The sequence below is a fragment of the Copidosoma floridanum genome, unplaced genomic scaffold (genome assembly GCF_036245765.1).
Source record: "Copidosoma floridanum isolate Cflo_tuat_1 unplaced genomic scaffold, Cflo_Japanese_pri ptg000034l, whole genome shotgun sequence".
Classification (NCBI taxonomy): domain Eukaryota; kingdom Metazoa; phylum Arthropoda; class Insecta; order Hymenoptera; family Encyrtidae; genus Copidosoma; species Copidosoma floridanum.
This window is the reverse complement of record NW_028321911.1, coordinates 6,414,619-6,435,526: the sequence shown is the minus strand read 5'-3', so window position 1 is coordinate 6,435,526 and position 20,908 is coordinate 6,414,619. Positions and strand designations below refer to the sequence as shown.

General features: G+C 34.0%; 1 protein-coding gene across 2 annotated transcripts in view; it reads left to right on the top strand.

Moving 5' to 3' along the window:
* The window catches only part of LOC106647071 (uncharacterized), a 1,322,627-nt gene that overhangs the window by 103,798 nt on the left and 1,197,921 nt on the right, over positions 1–20,908 (top strand). For both annotated transcript variants that reach the window (XM_089597593.1, XM_089597594.1), the window contains one exon: positions 16,136–16,266. In XM_089597593.1, the coding sequence (XP_089453719.1) occupies positions 16,136–16,266 (131 nt within the window). The remainder of the gene's footprint in view (positions 1–16,135; positions 16,267–20,908) is intronic.

Below are 20,908 nucleotides of genomic sequence, written 5' to 3'. Positions count from 1 at the left end.
TGGGAGGTATCAAGGTTTTGATCAATTAGTATGTATTTTTCTACGTCAAACAAGGATATGACTACGAGATACGCTGAAAAACGTGAGCTTTTTTTTTAAATTAACAAAATGTAAAAAAAAAGCTGTCCTTTTTTACCTTTTACTTAATATATCTGTTCCTTAGCTTTTTTCAAAACCTTTTGTCGTATATTTTTTTATTTCTTGGATAATTATAAAAAATTTTTAGGCATCATAGGGGTCATTAACTTTTATTATTTATTCGCAAATAGCCGTCAAAGTTGCGAATATGCTGTTTACTTTAGCATTAAATATCTTATGAACAAATGCACTTAAGTACTTTAAAATCTATCATATTGTTTTCTATCATAGTATTAATAAGTGCACGAAATTTCAGCAAGATCGGTCTTAAACTTTTTGATTAGTCAACGATGAGATCTTTTTTCAGTTCTTAATTACAAAATGCATCGTTTCTTTTATAAAACAGCTACATCAACCAATCCTGGCTAGGAAATTTAAAAAACCATTCAAATTTTATATCCTGTTAGAATTTTTGGAAAATTTTAACTTTTACGAATTTTGTAACAATTTATTTTAACATAATAGTTTACGACACGCGTTTAAAATCCTGTTGCTTGAAAATTGAAGCTTTTCAAGCATTCGTGCTTTCCTAAGTGGAAAATGCTTTTAAAAATATAGATATAGTAAAAAAACTGTTTTACGACCTTCTGGAACCAAGATAATTTTTTTGTATTTTTATTCCTGTTACTTTGTTTATTAAACTTTTGGGCTAAAACTTTGATAGGTTATGGTTCAATACTGATACTGTCATTAAAAAAAATGTAAACGTATGGTAAACGGCTGGCTTATAGGTAAAAAATAACGAGTAAGACACTGCCTAGCGTGTGGTTCGAGCTGTACGTCTGGCCACAGTAGGGAAGGGGGAGCGGTAGCATCAGTGGTGGCTACTTGATGGCGCTGGAGTAAAAAACAAGCCTATCGATACAAAACAGTAGCACTTGTGGAAACCCAATTTTTGTGGCTTCCAAGGCTTGTACAAAATTTTATTTTGCACTCGATGTGTGGTAGCTAGATGAAAAATTAACGAGAATCCTTATTCTTTTCATCAATAATAAATATATAAGGTCTTTAGCGTACTTAAATGAAAAAAAAAAAAAAAAAAAAGATTCAACCCTAACATCTTGCACACTAAGCAAATCCCTTTCTTACTCTGCTACATTAGAAAATCAATTTCTTCATTCAATCTTACAGTTCGTAACTTATTTTTTAATTAAATTTTTATTCACATGGTTTTATTTTACATTAAATAAATAAATTATTTAATAAAATATGTTTATTGGTACATGTTTTTTTTAAATATTTTGAAATAAGTGTATATATATATTAAGACCATCTTTCATATGTATTAATAAATATTTATTTATTTATCATTAATTTGTTACTTTCAAGATAAATAAATTATTCCTCATACATTTTCACATTTTTTCAGAATTTTTATTAGTAAAAAAAAATTTTCGTACTGTACAAATACAACAATCGACTTCTATTGCATCTTCATCGTTCACAAGTTTTCCTTTATAATTGAAAACAAAATTCAGAGAGGTGGAAGAAGCGCAAATATATGCAGCAATATTGCAAATTTTTTTTTTTATATGGATGAGCTTACATACACGCTTTTAGGCATATTTGACCCTTTCTTTATGTGATATTAAAAAAAAAAAAAAATCATAGATCTATTTGAAAAAAAACAGCTTTATCTGAAAGTAATCTTTCATGCAAACAAAAATAAGGGGGCTTATACAGATTTTATAAATGTAATTTTAAGTAATTTTTCCAGAAGGTTGCATGTTAAATTGCAAATTATTAAAATTTAAAAAAACATATGACAGAGGGTACAGATAAACGATCTTCATTCTTTTCGGGTACTTCTTATGGTAATCTTAGTATACTTTCAATGTTTCAATAAAATTCGTCAAAAATTCTCTGTGTGATAAACGTCCTGAAGGAACATTCACTGGTATGTACTACTATGCTATCTAAGAAAGTGGTACTATAGAATGGCTTGTCTTACTTTTTAAGGTACAAATATATTCTGGATATTAAATATGGTCAAGGAATCAGTGTGTGAGCGTATGTGATAAATGTGAGCCTGACGTTACAGATGTAATCAGCGTAGGCAGTAGGAAGTCGTTTTGAAACCATCGGAAGATTCGATGAAAGTGCACAGTATTGTCGTGGCCAGTCTCCATATTATTTATATTGTATCGTGCCATAATATTTTGTTTATAATTGTTTAGTTATTTAATATTAAAATATTTATTGAAACCACACCTAACTGACGTAGGTATACTTTTTCCAAGGATAATTGCACCACCTTTGTATACAATATCGTTTCATAGAAGGTAAATTTATATTTATAACTGTACTATCTGCCATATAATTTTATAGACGTATAACTTCTTACTTGGGTACTCAAGCACCTACTTGTCCACTTGTTTTATTTAATGATATTTTTTAGCATACTTTATTCATTTACGTGGTTGTGAGGTAAATAAGCATGATCAGCAAAATATACAAGTGTCTTTCTTATTACATAAGTAGAAGGCAACTTGTTTAAAGAATAATAACTGTGGTTACTCGAAATAATCTTAAATTGCGTGCGTTTTGAGCCCTCGGTGAACGGTTTTTAAAATTCAAAGCTTTGCAACGAGGTTCATTTGTATCTAAAAACATTTTCGTGAGCAAGAATCTAAAGGGTTGTACAGCTTACATATGTTACTTTGCACTGTTAAAAGTATTGCAATGAAATAAGGACAAGTGATTAAATAACGTTAGTTTAGTTTTCATAATTAAATACAGTTCTTTCAGTGCTCAATTTTACATCAGATATTACGTTCTTTTGCTGTAAGTATTTTAATGCTTACATACTGCTCAACTTTAGAAAATCTTTCGACAAACCATAAGAATGTTTGCTTCTTGTACCATTTATTAAAGTATTTGTATTTATTATGTTTGTTGAATCATTATGACATTTTGTACACGATATTACAGTGTATTATACAACAATCATTTCTTGATTGGCATTAACTGATGAAAAGAAATGCCCCTACACACATAATTATATATGTATTCATGCGTTTGTACGTGAATTTCCATTCACTAAACAACAGTTCTATAGTATTATATACCTTTTTCAGTTGTATAAATATGGAAGTCATCAAGTACCTGTCCACAGAGTATTCCTCTGATTTTGTTGAAAAATTGTGCATATATCGCTGCCAAATGTGACAAGTGTCAATTTTTAATTGCTACTATTTTTAGTAAATTAAATTTAGAAAAGTAACCTTGTATGCAATTATTAAAAAAGAAGCTGTACGAGGCTTATGGTAAAGATATATGCATTTACACATTAAAAGACGGACCAGTTGTTTGACCAGTCATATTGACTAGAAAGAGGGTTATTAGATCTTAGCTGGCTGGGTGAGATTGAGTGGCTGTAAGGGTTGTAAGAACACGGGGGGGGGGGTGAACCCAACATCGAGCAACAGGAGTCCCAAGAGATTGGAAGATCGTAAGCACCAGGTTTAGTACGGTTTGTTGATATAGACAATTGTAGTAGTGAAGTAGTGTGCGCAAGACGCGTTAGACAGTAAGGAAAAATTTTACAGGTCTCTCGCTTCGAGTTAGTGGTTTTTGGGTCGAAAAAACTGGTGGCTACTCTACAACTGGCAAGAGGAAACTCGGATTGTGAGGTGCACTTTGTGCCCTTCTCAAGCACAGTGGATAGTGGCTTCGGGTTCGTAGTGAGTGGCTTCTGGGGTCACGAGTAGGGGCTTCTGGGGAGCACTACAGTGGCTCCTTCAAGAAAATTTAGTGACTTATCAAAGGTGAGTCAGTGGCATTTGATTATGTGACTAGCAAATTATTTATGGTATTAAAGTTACATGCCAAAATGGATTAAAGTAATGATAAGAGGTTGTTCTCAAAAGATCAAGCTTATATTTTTAAAATAAAATATGTGAAAGTTGGTCTGTCCTGTATGTGTAGTGAAGTAAGAAAGATGTGTTCAAATGAAAATGATGAGCATTGTCATGTAAAAAGGATGTTGTTAATTTTAGTTAAATACGTTCAGTTTTGCCACCAACTTCAATGACTTTGACAAATGACAAACATTTTGTTTGTCAGAAATAAATATCACTAAAGCTCGATAATCTTTTAAAGATGTTTCTTTCTTTGCGCAAAGCTAATTTTAGGAGCTACATTTTGGTGCTGAAACCCAGAAGTTATAGTTGTATTCGGAATTCGCGCAAAGGAGAACATGCGGAAAAGAAAGCAAGTGGCTCCAGAAAACACTTCAAGAACACAGCACTGCAGCAACAATGACAGCAGCGACTGCAGCAGTGACCGTAACAGTGGAAGAAACAGCATCGTCAATGCAGAGGACGATCCACCGCCACCATCTCCTACATGATCTCGTGCGCCATATCGTGTGCCGTCACCTCGTCACCCTAATCTTGCTACACGGCAATGCGTTCATGCACGTCGTCTCCTCGTCGTCCTGATCCTCTTAAGTGGCAGTACGTTTGCGCACGCCGTCTCCTTGTCGTCCTGATCCTGTTAAGCAGCAGTGCGTTTACACACGCCATCTCCTTGACCCAGGTCGCGACGGCAGAGATGCGTTTCTCAAGCAGTGAAGGTCTGAGAGTGCTTGCGAGATGAAGCCTATCGTAAGGGAGGTTGAGATTTCCTTGGTGGGATGCCGTATTTGTTGACCTCATTTGAGCAAAGTCTTCTTTTGTAGGCTTACCAACATCAGTTATTGATATTATCGAGATTTAAAAAATTGTCTGTTATTTGATTCTACTATTTCTAGTTGTTAATCTAGTATAGTTTAGAACAAATATTTGTTTTAAGGTATAGACTGTTTAGAATATTAGATAAACAAGTGAACTCACATTAAGTTTGGATGCTTGTTTTCGCAGTATGAATGTGATACGATTGTGACGTATTTAGTAGTAACAAAAGAGCATGTTTTCATTTTTTATCTTTGACGAATCATAGTCAGAATCTTCCAGAAGTTACTAGTACTAAAAGAAATGGTTTCTCATTCTTGAATTTCTCAAATTTAGACTTTTGTCATCACAATCTTCAAGAACTATCTTAATTAAAATGGTTATTTCAAGAGAAGTTTTCTTTTGTTTCGATGTGGTTGGCATTTGGACAGAGAGATTGAAAGTGACATCAATATGTGGCTTGATAAGCAGTGATACTTACCAAGGAGTCTCTGGTTTATGATGGATTGTAGTTAGAAACACATTTTATTTAAAATAATTATGGCTGTTGACATCTGAATTAAAAATGAGAAATTTTGTATCATATAAAAAATTGAAAAGTGCTTGCAAAGACAGTCGTTTTAACACTCACGATTGAAAGGTGTCGTTTGTGTGAGCTGTAGTGTTACGAAAACTCTGAGAGTTATCGGGAGCACATCCCCTGTAGATCCTAGGGGCATGGGGTTACAAGCGTAGAGGCTTGTTGCGGAAGGTTAGCTGTGAGGCAATTGTCTTGGCATATTTTGAGTTGTTGAATGAAACACTTCATCTTTTGAAATCAATTTGTTTCCTACAAATTAAATAAACCCACTCATCAATTGTAGACTATTTATAATTTATCATGATTTTAAGTTTGAACTTTTTGACTCTATAAAACTACTCATACCCCTACCACAGTATGTTGTTTTAATATATGTAATTTAATAAAAAAATTAGAACCCTTCCTTTATAAAAAAATTAGAAATTTTTCTTAGATACCTGTGATTTTTGTATTTGTCTTCACCTTACGTCTTCGATTTGATAAGTTTTTTCTGTAATTATTCTGTTTTTGTAAAAATAACAATAAATTTGATTATAATTGAAGACTTTTTATGCGAAAGTAGTTTATTATGTAAAAAGTCTCTATGGTATATTAAATTACATTACGTTGAAATCATTCTGTATTGTATACTTATCGTAGAGAATATGTATGCACTCCTTTTTCATCATACTTTTTTCTAAGAGCGTTTTGTTCTACTACTTTTGATCCCCATCAGAATATAAGCAAAAAATTACAATTTTTCGTTGGGTCAACTTTTTTATATACTAGAAAAGACTCTACTCCATGTTACTATAATTACACCTTAACTTTTACGCCTTTACAATGTATACTATTTTTTACAGAATAGAAAAAAAAATAATAAACAAAATACATAAAAACTGAATAGCTTCTTTATCTATTTTTTCACACTGTCTATAAGGCAAATAACAGGTGCGTTGCTTTTTATTTGTGTAAATATGTGACACGATACACACTCCAAAATGTATACTGTAACGTAATAGTATCAACTACTAAAATCATCGCTAATCAGTCTTACACACAATCTTTACAAAGGCTGTTTAAAGAAAAATACTTATTAATTAACACATGGCGTTTACTTTTTTTATTGATTGTACGTATGTATTTATTACATATGTACATACGTAGATAAGATCAATATTAGTGAATGCTCGCCTATTACTAGTATTATTTTAGATTAATGCTTTCATTGCTCTGATCATTTCTAGTAGAATTTCTTATGAAATAACTTTTTAGTAAAAGACTGTTACAATTACAGATACAAAAAATAAAGGGTTAACGTGCAGAGCACACAGACGGGCTGAGTGACACTAGTATATACATAAATATTTGTATATTATAAGGTTAAATGTGTTAAGCATTTGACACAATCCACCACAGCCCCCCGCCAGCTTTCTGACAGCCCTCTACAGACCCACACTAACCCTTTACCTCCTCTTCTTAAACTGCCTACAAAATAAACTTTAATTTCGTCGTTTTGTCCTGTACTTCGACGAACAACAATTTTTTTATACATCTATCACCGCTTACCAACAGATTCCTCACTGATCTCCCACTGTCTCTCCATCCATTTTTTCTTGATTCACCACTGTCCTCAACACAACTTCTAAACAACCTGATGAAAACCCTACCGATATTTTCAAACCATGTGTTTGTACTTGACTTACGTGTATTTACATCTTATTTACTATAAATTGACTTTATTACTAAACTCGGATAAGAGGAAAATTTTTCTTATCGCTTAAGCGTTTAACCACGTTTGTGTATACATTTAATTGATATATGTATAGATTGTACATTATTTTTATCTACCCACACTCACACATCTTCGTATATGTATAGTTGTAAGAATGGGGCTCTCCACACTACCCCATCGCAACACCCTGCAGCCCTTCCACCACCCTGCAAAATAAAAAAAAGTACGATTACTGTCAATGATATTTTAATCGAGTTAAATAATAGCTAAGGACCCACTGAGCCCCCCTGGCCCCCGTCATCCCGCATTATTTTCAAAGCCCCACCACGACCCCCCTGCGGCACCCCGTAATCCCTACAAAATAAGGAAAACTTACTTTAATTTCACTGTTATTTTGACCCATTAAAAATCTCCCTTATTTTTTTGTTAGCCCCGCTGCCACCCCACACATGTTTGAGCGCCCCACGACAACGACACAATGCTTTACCTCGTCTTCTGGACTGTGCTGCAGTGACTCCCCCTCGCACCACGCAAGTTGTGAGCGCACGTCCACCACATCCGGCTCATCCTGGACCAGGGGGGGCTCCTGCTCATCCTAGACCCACACTACGATGCACACACTCACCCTGCGTCCTCAATCTCACACACTACTATACTCTCTCTCTCTCTCTCTCTACTCGATGATGTCTCTCTCTCTCTCTCTCTCTCTCTTTCGGTTTTTCCATTCGAATATCTCATCCTTGGCATTAATAAACTGTGTTTCAATTCAATTATCTCTCAATTCTGCTATCTATCCGTACACACGACAAAACGCGTGAACAATGGTAGCACTCCCAAGCATGCACCTCACGGTCTCTTGTACACCTAGTCTCGACAACCCAAACTCTCTCTCTCGCACTGTCTACACTACAATCACTCTCTCTCTCTCGCACTATCTATGCTACACACTACTTCTCTCTTTCTCTCTCTCTCTCCAGCCTCACCTCCTGGTCAAACGTCCGCGAGTCCAACCTGGCGCGATGTCATCTGGCGTCCTCCAGCGAGTCGTTCGTCATGCGGCTTCACCCGTTGCCAACCATGTGGTGCACTTCTCCTTCTCTCTGTGAACTGGCTCGAAGGACTTTGAATAAATTGAACCCCTTGATTCACTTAGTGGACTGTATAACTTTTTTAAAGCTAAGAATAGAAAGAGAGGAGAACAATTAAGGATTATTGATGTTCTGGAGCTCGTTTCAGAGGATTAATTAACTTACTTCAAGTTACACTGTGGCTCTTGTGCGCCCTTTTATTCCGATAAAAAATAAGTGTAAAAGTAAGGCTCAATGCTACTACAAACAAAGAACTGAACTAATAAATTAAATCCTCTTTTTTTTGCTGTACGGGAGACGGCAAGAGAGAAATGTTAAGGCTTTTTAGAATGAGCGGCTCACTCGTTAGAATTAGTTAAGGCGCATTGGCCTTGTCACACTCAGAGCAGTGGGGACGCCTGATCCCTTTGGTGAGTAGATGGCAACTGACTCGATAAACGGGCTGTGTCTCTCTTGCTCTCTTCTTACATGGGTGTAGAAGTAGTACCAACGTTACTGCTCTTCTACCTCCCTTCACCAAGCCAATATCTAAACGGATGGTCTTGCAACTTGATTTTTTTTCGAAACCGAAGCACATTACCAAAATCGAGACCTTCTCTGAATCAATCTTGAGCTATTGCACGATCTTTTGCGATATAAGGCAGCGTTCAGCTCAAGGATCAATCAGGGCTCGAACAGTCAACTTCTTGCCTAACGGGCTGGCTATCATGACCAAAGCCGTAGCCAGAAGCACGGAGGCTCTGACCAAAGTGCTGTGTGATGCAACATGACTGGACGAATCGTCTGAGTTTGAAGAAGTGTCGGTAGGCTCGGACCCGTTCTCAGTGAACAAATTACCTGTCCGATAGCCTGAGCCTTTGTTCTGTGAATCATCTTCCGAGTGCAACTTCGTATGATGTGCGAGTTGACATTTGAAACAATGGTTAGATGAAGGATATTTATTGGCCTGATGTCCTTTTCTTAAGCAATTAAGGCAAAGCTTTGAACTTTTATAGAAATCGAAACGCTGAAACTGCGTCTTAGCATTAAAATGCCTACAGCGCTGCAACCGATGAGAACCTTTGCATGTATCACATAAGGGACTCAATTTCGATTCAGACTGATCCACCGTTTGCGCGTCATTTGCGGTATCTTTATTCGATTTGCGAGGCGTTAAATTACTGGATTGTTTGCTAGAAATGAAAATTTTGCGTCAAATTTTGAAAAGCCATTCACGTTCGACTAGGATGCTTTACATGCTTCGCAAGAGCCAGCATGAAGCTTGTGAACAACACAGTGAACAATCCAGTTGTCATAATGTTCAACTGGGCAGTTTAAATCTCGAAGAGCTCGTACAGATTATTCGGTCGTATCAATTAAATCATTGAAGTTTTGTGTGCTGCGAGCTTCGTTCAAGGATAACTGTAGCAAGCTTTCGAGTATCAAGAAGAGTCAGATACGTGGGTTATCATAACAACGTACAAGCTTTACCCAAGCAACATTAAAATTCGCGTCAATAACGTAAAGATCTATGAGACGATCTGCAGCCTGATCATGTACTACATTTAATAAATGCTACAGTTTTTCCATATGGGAGATGTTTGATTTGTCTCTGACAAGAGAACAAAATAGCTGTTTAAAGCTTTCCCATTTGCCTTGCTTATCGGGAAACGAGGGCAGCGCAACAGGAGGGAGCGCAACGTGTGGCGCAGCATTTGTAATATTCTGCACGATTAGAGTCAGTTCTGGCAGATCTTGACTCGACGCGGGAGGTTAGAGTTCGGTAATTTTATCGCGAATCAGATCCATTGCGATTACGAACTCAGCTTCGCAATTTGTATGAAAATAATCTTTGAAGTAGGCAACGTCTGCGTTAGCATTTTCTTTAACGATCAATTTATCATGATTTGCAGTGTATTCTGCCCAATAACTAGCTATCAATTCTAGTCGAGCTGTATAATAACTAACAGTCCGATTTTCTAATGTCGCTTTTTCAACCGTGTTGGTATAAAAATTGCAGATATAGCTGTGCACCTTCAACTGTGTTTTAAAAAATCTTTTATTAGAAGTGTAAGAATCGATTAAAAAATTAAGTAACTCGAGATCACACTAAATCGCAAACAAAATTAGAAATTAACTTAAACTATCAATGCTGGTTGAGCAATATAAAAACAATGAAAGCACCAACAACGTTGACCGTCCCTGTAGCTACACCTTTCCCTAGTGCTGTACCTTGTCTAAAGTGCTGATGAATTAAGGCCTACGAGAGTAGAGCTGAGTGGGGCAATGAATTTGGTGTGGAAGTGGAAGGGACCCAACTGCACTGCGAACATCCTCACAAAGAAGATACGCCGATAGCGCTCGTTACTCTCCTCCCGATACTTGTCTTGCTTCTTTCTCTGTTTCAGCCCTAACGATTTTCGAAAATGAGTCGACGGCGTGATGTAATGTCACTTGGCCTTGAAAATAATTTTAACAAGGAATCTGTTTTTTGGAAGCCGGGAAACGACGCTCTGCTACCATATATGTTTTTTTATTTAAACCTCTTCTGCTCTCGTGATCAAGGGTAACGGAATGGGCAGAAATGTTTTTTAATGCTCAAAAATTAAACAAATATTTATAATTTTCTCGCTGGATGATCGTGTTCCACTTCCGAGAAATCTCTTATTATTTGCACGGGGGTGACGGGAAATTAAAAACTAGACTCGACTTTTAATAATAGAAAACCTGTATTTAACTGAATACTATACAAGGATATTAAACCAAGAGTTTGCTACGAGGAAACATGACTCTCAGAATGTAATGTAAAGGAACTAACCTCGAGAGAACGACGAAGCAAGTCGTTCGAGTTGGTCTTGGATGTGGTATCGCAAACAAGTTCACAGTAAAAGGACCCAGCTCGAGACAACGACGAAGCTAGTCACTCGAGTTGGCCTTGGATGATAACGCCAACAAGTTGACTAAGAAAGGGCTCAGCTCAAGACGACGACGAAGCTAGTCATTTGAGTTGGCCTCAAAGAATTAGGCTGATGAAATTAACTCTTTTTTTGTCAATAAGATCACCTCTACTCGAAGAGGACGTTCGCTATAACTTACAGACGATGACTTAGTGGCGTGAAGGAGGCTGCCCGGATCATGACACAATGCGTTGCATGCTTAGCCAAAAAAGTATTGTAGCGGCTTTGAATATCAGGATTGATAACGTGGGAGTCGACTACTTCAAAGGTCTGTGAGCAAGAAGAAAGAGTTTAGCCAAACGCGCCAGCTCGCGAGCAAAGAGAGTTGGTGCTGGAAGCCGAAGAGGGAGCACCCATACTTGTCAGAGTAAGTGTTCCGAATTATTCGAGTTAACAACCAAGTGTGTGTGCCCCCACTACACCAGACTTCCATTATCCTATACACAAACGTTAAAGGGCACGTTATGCCGATTACGACAGCCTTCTTCTACAATATTTACTCTTAAGTGAACAGAGATATTAGACAGATTCTTTCAGCTTTAATAAACGGTAATAAATGCATGATGATACAAAAAAGTATTGAATCGGCATATCTTGGGTCGGTGCTTTGTTTTCTGAAACTTTATATGAGTATTCGTCTGGTAGACAAAACGTTTTTAAAATTGTTATTAGATATTGAAGAAGGAAAAGTTAAATTATTTTAGGTACCAAATAAATAAAAAACAATCGATATTTGTTCCGACATTTTTGGTTAAGATATGAAGGCTTACCTCCTTGTAAGCTTAAGTTGAAAATTAACGAAATTTAAGTATTAATGATGGCTTATGTAACGGTACAAGATTACAAATTATAATGTTATTTTGATAGTATATTAAAGCAGAAATTATAGCTGGAAAAAAACTTGGAAAGAGAGTTTTTTATACCGAAAACAATTCTTAATACAAGAAATTCGTCATTATTGCCTATCATTATATACAGAAAACAATTTTCTCCCGTTTTAACGTTTTTAATGACTACAAATAAGTTTTGACATCAAAATTTAACTAACATTAGATTATATCTGAACAAAACACTGTCTTGTTATTGTCACATTGTTAAGATGCAAAAATAAAGATGTAATTTATATACAAATAGAACGTGATGATAATTCGAAAATAGAAAATTTTGTTTAAAAAAAAGTTCTTGAATGCTAACTAGTCCAAAGTGTATAAAAAAACATTTTAATTTCTTACCATTTGCAAAAGCTTACAACATTAAATAAGAAAATAAATACCCTGACGTGGCAAAGTGAAAAAACGTCCTAAAATGTTACAAAACTCTTGTCACTGGCAGTAAATGGTGAGAACCGCGTAGAGAGCTCGCTCTCTATCCTGCATGAGGCTTTCTGTAATGTACGAATTTTTGGTGTGAGGTCTGAAGGCCATAGCATTAAGGGTAACTATAGAGCTCGGTCTGACTCCCCTTTCGTGCTTTCTACCTATATCCTGGAGATATGTGTACGAGTACGACTTTGATGGAGTAAGTTCGTGAGCAGCAGCTATTGGTATGTTGGCATCCCAAGAGCAAACATAGTCATGGTAGCCAATCTGTAGTACTGTATTATTTGATAGTGTGTGGTGAGCCGCATAGCATTCGGTGCACCTGCGTGGATAGATATGGATAGACACTTGAGCTCACTGCGAGGCTAGCAACGGAGTAGCGTGGCGTGGCATTAGTAGACTCTTGCCTAGCAAGATACAGTAAAGCAATAAGCCATGACGCCAAGATCCCAGTGCCACACATACAGTCTTTGCATGGCCATTCAGGTTCCCCAGTGCCCCTGATGCAGAAAGCATCGTTAAGAGGATGAAGGAGATCGTCACCAGTGATATCCTGGTAGGTGACAGTACTTCGTGTTGGTGCTGTGTATTGTAGTGTGTTAAGGCAGTTGGCCCCCATTATATGGTTCTAATATCTTTGAGTCAACCTGAATCCCCTATTGTGAGTGTAAGTGTTAACAAAATGCCAAGTGTAACGTACTATAAATATTACAGCAAGCCATGACACTGGGGCCATTGTCTTAGTAGTGTACCACATCTACATTGTAACTTAAGTGGATATTCATAAAATTAGAAAATATACTTAAATACATACAGAATATTGTCTTAGAGTATTCGCTTGTCTTGGGTGATGTCAACTATAGCTGCCACTGGTTGTCATCTATAGTAAAAGGGGATTTGTAAGTGTTTACTATGAAGCATAAGAAAAAGCTATTTTACATCGCTACATACACTACACTACAGGTTGCTGCAGTGAACACCGCACAAGACCGTAAACAACCTGATCTCTTCCTGAATACAACTTACATAGTAAGTACAAATTTAAGAATACACGTTAGTCGCAATCCCCAGCTAACTGGTAACAAATGATTTAATACCTATTCTACAAAACGTTTTTGGTTTTTTACTACTACTTTGACAAGACTTTTAGAATATTTTAATAAATTTTAAGTATTGTATTGTAATTAGAGTAATTATAACTTTAAAACATGAAAATGAAGTATATCTTTTGGGTGATTTTAAACTAAGCAATGTTGATACTCAGAAAACATTTTGATTTTTTCAGATTGTAGATGGATAAAGTAAGTCATAACTTCAACATAAAAAATTTTTCAATACGATTCATGTTTTTCCCTAGATTAAGAGAAGACTTGTAAGAAAAAAAAAAGTTGAATTTTTGTAAATTATTAACAATGATAGACACGGTAGGACATTATTTTTTAAATTTTGTGTATTTTATGTAGTGCTTTATTTTTAAATGATTGGAGAAAACCAGGAGTTAACAACTTAAGCAAAAATTTATTGTCGGACGTCTAATTCTACTTGCTAAAAAGTGTGTTGAGGTCCTCATATCATTAGATATACATTGACACACAATTACCTGCATGATAGAAGTACAAAAAAAAGATGCTACTGAACATAATGTTCACAGTCTAAAGAAAGAGTAAATGTAGTCTCATTGAAAGTTCATGATCATTTTTTAAAGTTTTTTAATTACTAAAAACAATTCAGATTAGAAATAAAATTGGATATGAATGTACTTAAAAAACTAGAGACTTGATGATGTGCTTCCTCATATATATTAAAGTTTTTTTAAACATTTTTTTTCCCATAAAACATTAAACTTTTAAAGTCTCAAATTTACTTGACTATTTGTAAATGGATAATTCTGTCATTATAGACTTAGATCATTCCTCTGAGTTGCATGCATTAATATAATAATTAACATGCATTAATATAATAGTCTACTGTCGTTTGTCTATTTTTTCACCTTATTATCCAAGATACGCAGGTATTATTTTTAAACAATTTTTATTGCTTTTCTGCCAACCACTGTAACTTTTTATTAGTAAGGCACTACTTGAAAAAAATTTTATTTTTAATAAATAGAGCTTAATTCAAGCTTTCATTTAAGCTATATAGGAACACTTTAGCTGTACGAGCAGCTTACCTACACAAGCCAGAAACAGACATAGTTTTTCAAATAATTTATTTTACAAAATGGTACATATCTTTTTACAAAATTACTTTATAGTAGAATCAGTTTTAATACATATTGAGATTGATATTTCAAATGTTTATTTTGTGTATAGAAAAGTTTTCTACAACATTGTTTATAAAATCCATTTTTAAAGCAATTTGGAGTCAGTTATGGCGACTTACCCTCATTAGATACTTATTTCATTTTACCAATAAAATTGTTGACAACAGTCTGAAAACTTAGAAATTTATTATGTTACTCTCACTTTATATTTTTGCAGCCACTGAATAAAAATCTTTAATCTATTTAATTTGATCAGGTCAATCAAAAGGTTGTTGAGAGGTTTTATAAATAAAAATTTGAAAAGGGCAGATAAAAATTTATGTGTATTATTTTCGTTATCTTTATGATAAACTTGACAACAATTGAACTCTGTTAATAAGATAACAAAGGGACTTAAGAGTTGCATTGACAAATGTACAGAAGAATTTGAAACAATACTTTAAAACAACTGCAGTATTACTTTGTTTACTTAAAAAGGTTAATATCCCTATATAAAAAAGTTTAATGAATATTTAACACCTTTTTCTTTCTTGATACTTGTCTTTCCTTTTATCGTTAACACATCCACTAACTCCATTCCAAAACGAAAAATCTGTAAATCCATAAGTCCAATCCCCTGTGATCATTGCCATAATCCATGTGAGTGACCAATAAACTCCGTAAAAAAATCTGCATGATTAAATAACATAAGTCACATAAGGCATTAATTATTGTTGTAACTCTTGAAGTAATAAAAAGGCATTTTAGAAAATTATATGATTATTACTTTAAAGTATATGCTTACTTTAAGGAAATTATATATTACGTTACGTGGGTTGAAAGTATAGCATTCCCTTTTCAAGTGTGCAATAACTTTCAAAGTTAAAAGCGACAAAGGCCAATACAAAGAGAGTCAATGTCTATCTCGTATGTTGTGTATAATTTTGTACAGCCCTTCGTTTAAATACAAGATTTTCTCCACGATTTCAGAGGTAAGAAGGCAATGTAACCGTCCAAGTGAAAATTGTATAGTCTCCTTACTTAAAAACTATTTTGGTGTAATCTGCGTGTTTTTTACCTTTGCCTACAAATCAAAAAGCAGTTTTCAAGAAGATTACGTGAAAATAATTTTCTATAAACAGAGAATGCAACTTTACTATCCACATGAATATAGCAACTTCTTTTCTGAAACCAAGAATTTAAAGTCATATTTTGGTAAGAGAATGGTGAAAAAACATTTACATCCTAACTTTTTTCTTAGTGATTCCTTTTGTTATTGGAATCTAAATAGTTGGTTATTGTAGGGTCAGAAACTACAATAAAATCAAAAACCAAAAGTGAGCAGGGGGCAGAGCTTATACATAAGATTTTCATTTTACAGTAAAATTTTAATTTTCAAGTGTTTTAAATATCGAAGTTTTTTTTGTTTTGTTTTTTTGTTTTAGTTCAATGGGGTCAAAATGAAGGAAAGTGTGGTATTTGTGGAGATCCCTATCATGTTCCAGTACCAAGACCTCATGAAGCTGGTGGAATATATGGTAAAGGGACTATTGTCAGACACTATCAAGTTGGACAAGTAAGAGAAAATCCAGTCAATTTTTATGTAGCTATAAGATTTTAAATAAATTATCCTTTTTCAAACTTATGTATGATTGTACGCATAAGGATGACTAATAGTCAGTAGAAACGGAAAGTCCCGTTGTAAAAAATTTGAGTTTTTTTACGCTATTCTACGTTTTGAAAATCTTATGTTCTATGAATAAGACATATAATCGTTTTATGTAAAGAAGATTAACTTAACGTACTATGATTTTTCCTACTAAATCAGATAAGTAATAATTTACAATCTATCATACCAAGTATATGAGTTAGTTTCTTATTCCTTTTCTTAAACTTGTTTAGATGGTCACGATTAAGGTTGCCAAAGGAATAAATCTTCTTTACAGTTAGAGATTTACAGAACTAGTAGTTGTTTTTACAAAATTCTTATATTGCATTAAAATTAGTTGTCAAAAGACAAAATAAGTTTAACAATTTGACTATTTAAACAATCAAAATGACTTTTGTCATATATCATCTTTAGTTACTTTAATTTTATTAATAATATATACTCAATTATTACGTATTCTTTCCTTTGTTCTTAGCAGGATTTTTCAGTACGGCTGTGCCTTTAATTGCAGCTACTGGGACTTTGGAAATGTCAGTAAGTTTTACAATCTTACATGTAATGTGCATTACATGTATCTAGTGTATAAGCATGAAAAAAAGTTAGGGGCCAACAGTCAATGATATCTTACAAGTTTTAAGTTATCGTGATTATATAAGGAAGTACCAGATGGTATAAATCCTTTTGTTATTGGTACGAAAGTAAAAAAAGAAGTTCTTCTCTTTTCTTTCTTCTTCCTATTTATTTCTATAATTTATGAGTTTGTGTTATCACTTAGTCAGAAGCTGATGGACTCATACATGTTAAATTCAAAGTTTGACGTTTGAAAATCAAAACATATCTTCTATCATTCAGTATCTCGAAATCATGACTTATAAGATATTTTCAATCAACTTATAAATTCAGGTCTAGTATGGATATATTTAATTCTTGTGTTGGTAATACCTCATTAAAACAAGATTTGGGGAGAACTTATAAGAACGTATTATTTCTACTAAATGAAGAGATTAATTTATCATTTTTAATTGCGTTAGATGGTACTTGCAATTCTGAAATTCTGTTAAAGAAAATTTTGAAGATATTTTTTTGTTCTTGAATTTTTAAAATAAACATTCCTTTTATAACATATAGAAATAAATTGACTACTTAAATCCAACCTTACCATTGATTAAATAGTGTGAGTATAAAAAATTTCGTTATTGCATGATGTTGATACTTTTTGTAATGCACACCATGTTTTCTAAAAAAAAGTAACTAAAAAAAATCTGACTGCTTAAGTTATTGTATGCAATACTTTTTAATTTTTTTTTATTTTTCAGTACCTAAAAATATTCACAAATTACTTACATATGATATGCTTCACTCAAAATTTGTACAGTTTTGTCAGTACTGTTTACTACCTTGTGTAAAATTATCCTACCCCCTCATCATGGAAGAAACATGTTAAGAAAATTTTTAAAAAAATGAAAAAGGAAGTATTTTTGCTACATATTATAACAAATTTCTTGTTAGAAACTTTAGTTTGAATGTGACAACTTTCTTAAACAAATATGGTTGTGGCGAAAAAAGGATTTTTTAAGATATATGTGAAATATATCATATTTAACCAATCTGTGTCCTATAAAAAAAAGACAGTGACCAACAGTGATGCTTTTGTTGGGAGATCTGAATTTTTTTTATACTATTTGGTAATATCTTAAATTTTGGAAGGTGTTATGTACTGTTCTTCTTTTATTTTATCTACCCTGCTTGTGTATTCATGAATAATTGCGTAAAATTTATTGTAAGCCGTAAGCATCTATCGTTGAGTTTGTTAGAACAGACATCCTAAAAAATGTACAATTAGGCAAAAAAAATCTTATTTTTTTTTTTACAAAATACGAAAGTCATCGTAAGAATTTTTCTTGAGTTGATCCAGCAGGACCCAAAAAATCTCAGTTAATTTGAGTCATGGACCATTGAAAAAATATATTGAAATAACATAGAATTTATTCATTGCATCTGTTCATTGCAGACCTTGAAATTTGCCAGACCTCGTAGAATGACCTAGATTTGTTTTTGAATTAAAAGTCCAACAATTGATCGTCAAATATATAAGTATACATCACTTACTAAAAGAAAAATAATAAAATAAAAAATATGGACCTGGTAGACCGTAGTCTGCACTGCACAAGCCCCTACACTGAGAAAGAAGTGGGAGAGCAGAACTCTTTCAAAGGAGCTCTGCTTTACCAGACAGTAGGGCTACTTGTCTCCGCTCGAGTAGGGCAGCTGCTGTCCCACAGCGAGAGACTAGAGCCCCCCTTGCGGTGCATACACAATCTCACTTGGCAAGACTGCAACTGTCTCCTATGTGGCTATTTCACTGACGGTGCAATTTTGTCCACCCAGTGGGATGCCACAGCTCCCACTCATGCAGGATACAAGCGATCCTTCGAGTGTGGAATACCTGTTGTACCGTAAGTGGCGCTACATACGCCCTACAACTATGAGAGCATAACCTCACCACCGCTGGTTCATCACCACTCCCCCTTCTTTCTCAGTGTATACACACAAACACACACACATTTTAACTATTTATTTGGAACATGTAGCTACATAAGTATATTATACGAAGTTAGTAATACAATTTTGAGTTGGCTAAACTCGACCACTTTTGAGCTTGTACGACTGACCAATAATGCTAATAACCAAGAGTTTTTGCCTAAATTCTCAACAATAATGCTTCTTCTGTGTTAGTTAAAAACAGTCAGGCTATGGAGAAAGGGCTTCCCCTACCGTACCTTCAATCTGAGCCCCATGAATTTTCACAGCTTGAACACAATAACGTGCTACGAAGGGCAATAGCTGTCGTAGTTGAGTGTGTAAACTTTTTTGTCCATGCATTAAATCTGACAACACTGAGGTTTAACACACGTTATTGAGCCACATTTTTTTCTTATTACTACTAATACTATTAAGTTCTTTTTGTTTCATTTCAGAGCTAGAAATTTATGTAAAATTACTACTAAAGTTTTTTTTATCGATCGAGTATTAATAAACAACTATTAATCTAATATAGTTGAATTCTGCATTTTACAGAAAGTAATATCAGAAGGCATGGTTTGCGTACGTTTTTTTACTATAAATAACTATATTTTCTAAGAAGTACTTAGTTATTAAATAACTGTAATTTGGAATGCTTCAATTTTATTAAAATACGAAAAAATCGTAATAATTAATGCATAGTTAAAGAAATCACAAATTTAGGATGTTTAATGCGTATAACTACTAAGTATTTTATCGAAGAATTTTCCTAAAAAGAATTATATAATTTATGTAACTAGCTTAGAGGAAAAATTGCTAAGAATTATGTGATGAAGTAGCTTAGTAAAAAAAAAAGGAAGAAGGATCAGTGATCAAAATCCTTAAACTGTACTTGCAAAAAAAGTTTATTGCATTCGTTGAATTAATGAGCTTTTCGTACGAATGCACCACGTATTCAAAACATCTTTAGCCGAAAAACTTTAAGTAAAAATTAAGTGGAACTGTTGTAGGTCACTACGTATTAGATGTCTTTAAGTTTTTCCATATAAACAATAAAAATGGTATTTTCCTGAAAACTTACGAAATTCCTACAAAAAAAGCTTATTACAAAAACTTAACTAAAGTGCTAGTTAAGTTTGATGTGTTGAGTTGATATTTTGTATAAAATTGCTGAAGCCTTTATACATTGGCAATAAATAGTATTCTTCCTCATGAGTCTGTGGCCTTGAAATGTTCTAAAGTCTAAACATAAAAAAGGTCAAGTTTTCTTTTTGGCACAACGTATTTCTTCTATGACACTTGGTGTATTATACTATTAAGTACTTATATTTTAACAAAATCAAACTAAGAAAAATTGACTTTTGGCTGGTAGTTTATGAAAACTTTCATCAAAGTAGAAAGAAATGTATGTTGCACCAAAAAAAAACTTGGACCGTTTTTCTGCTTGGATTGCAGAACTGTTCAAGGTGCACTGTTCATTAAAAAAAATACTATTCATTGCCAGAGTATAAGGGCTTCAGAAATTTCTTACAAAAAATAAACCTAACACATTGAACTCATCTGACATTTGGAATTGGTTAAAAGCTATTTTTATGAGTCTGAAGAACTAGTACGACCTACAATTTTCTTAAATATGGACTGAAAAAAGTTCAATTCTTTTTTTAAGTAATTTTTTCTTAGTGTAGAAATAATCAATGAATGTTATCCAAGCTTTCTTTCTAAAAATACTTTGTTACCATTAAGAAAAAAGTTGCATTATAACTAAAACATTTTTTCCAGAATCATTTAACAAAGTTCTGATCTAACGGAATCTTTGATCTATAAAAAAAGGTCACCTCATTCTAAAAAATCTAAAACACCAGATAATACAGTAATTTGGAAGTCACTGGCACGTCCACTATAACACTAAATTGCAAGAGGAATGAATCCTGAGTACACCCTACTAGCACTTTTGTTTATAATGTCCGTTTGAAGGGAAGAAGGAAAGGATTGTTCAGAGCGTACAGGTCGAATGAGTTAAGCATAA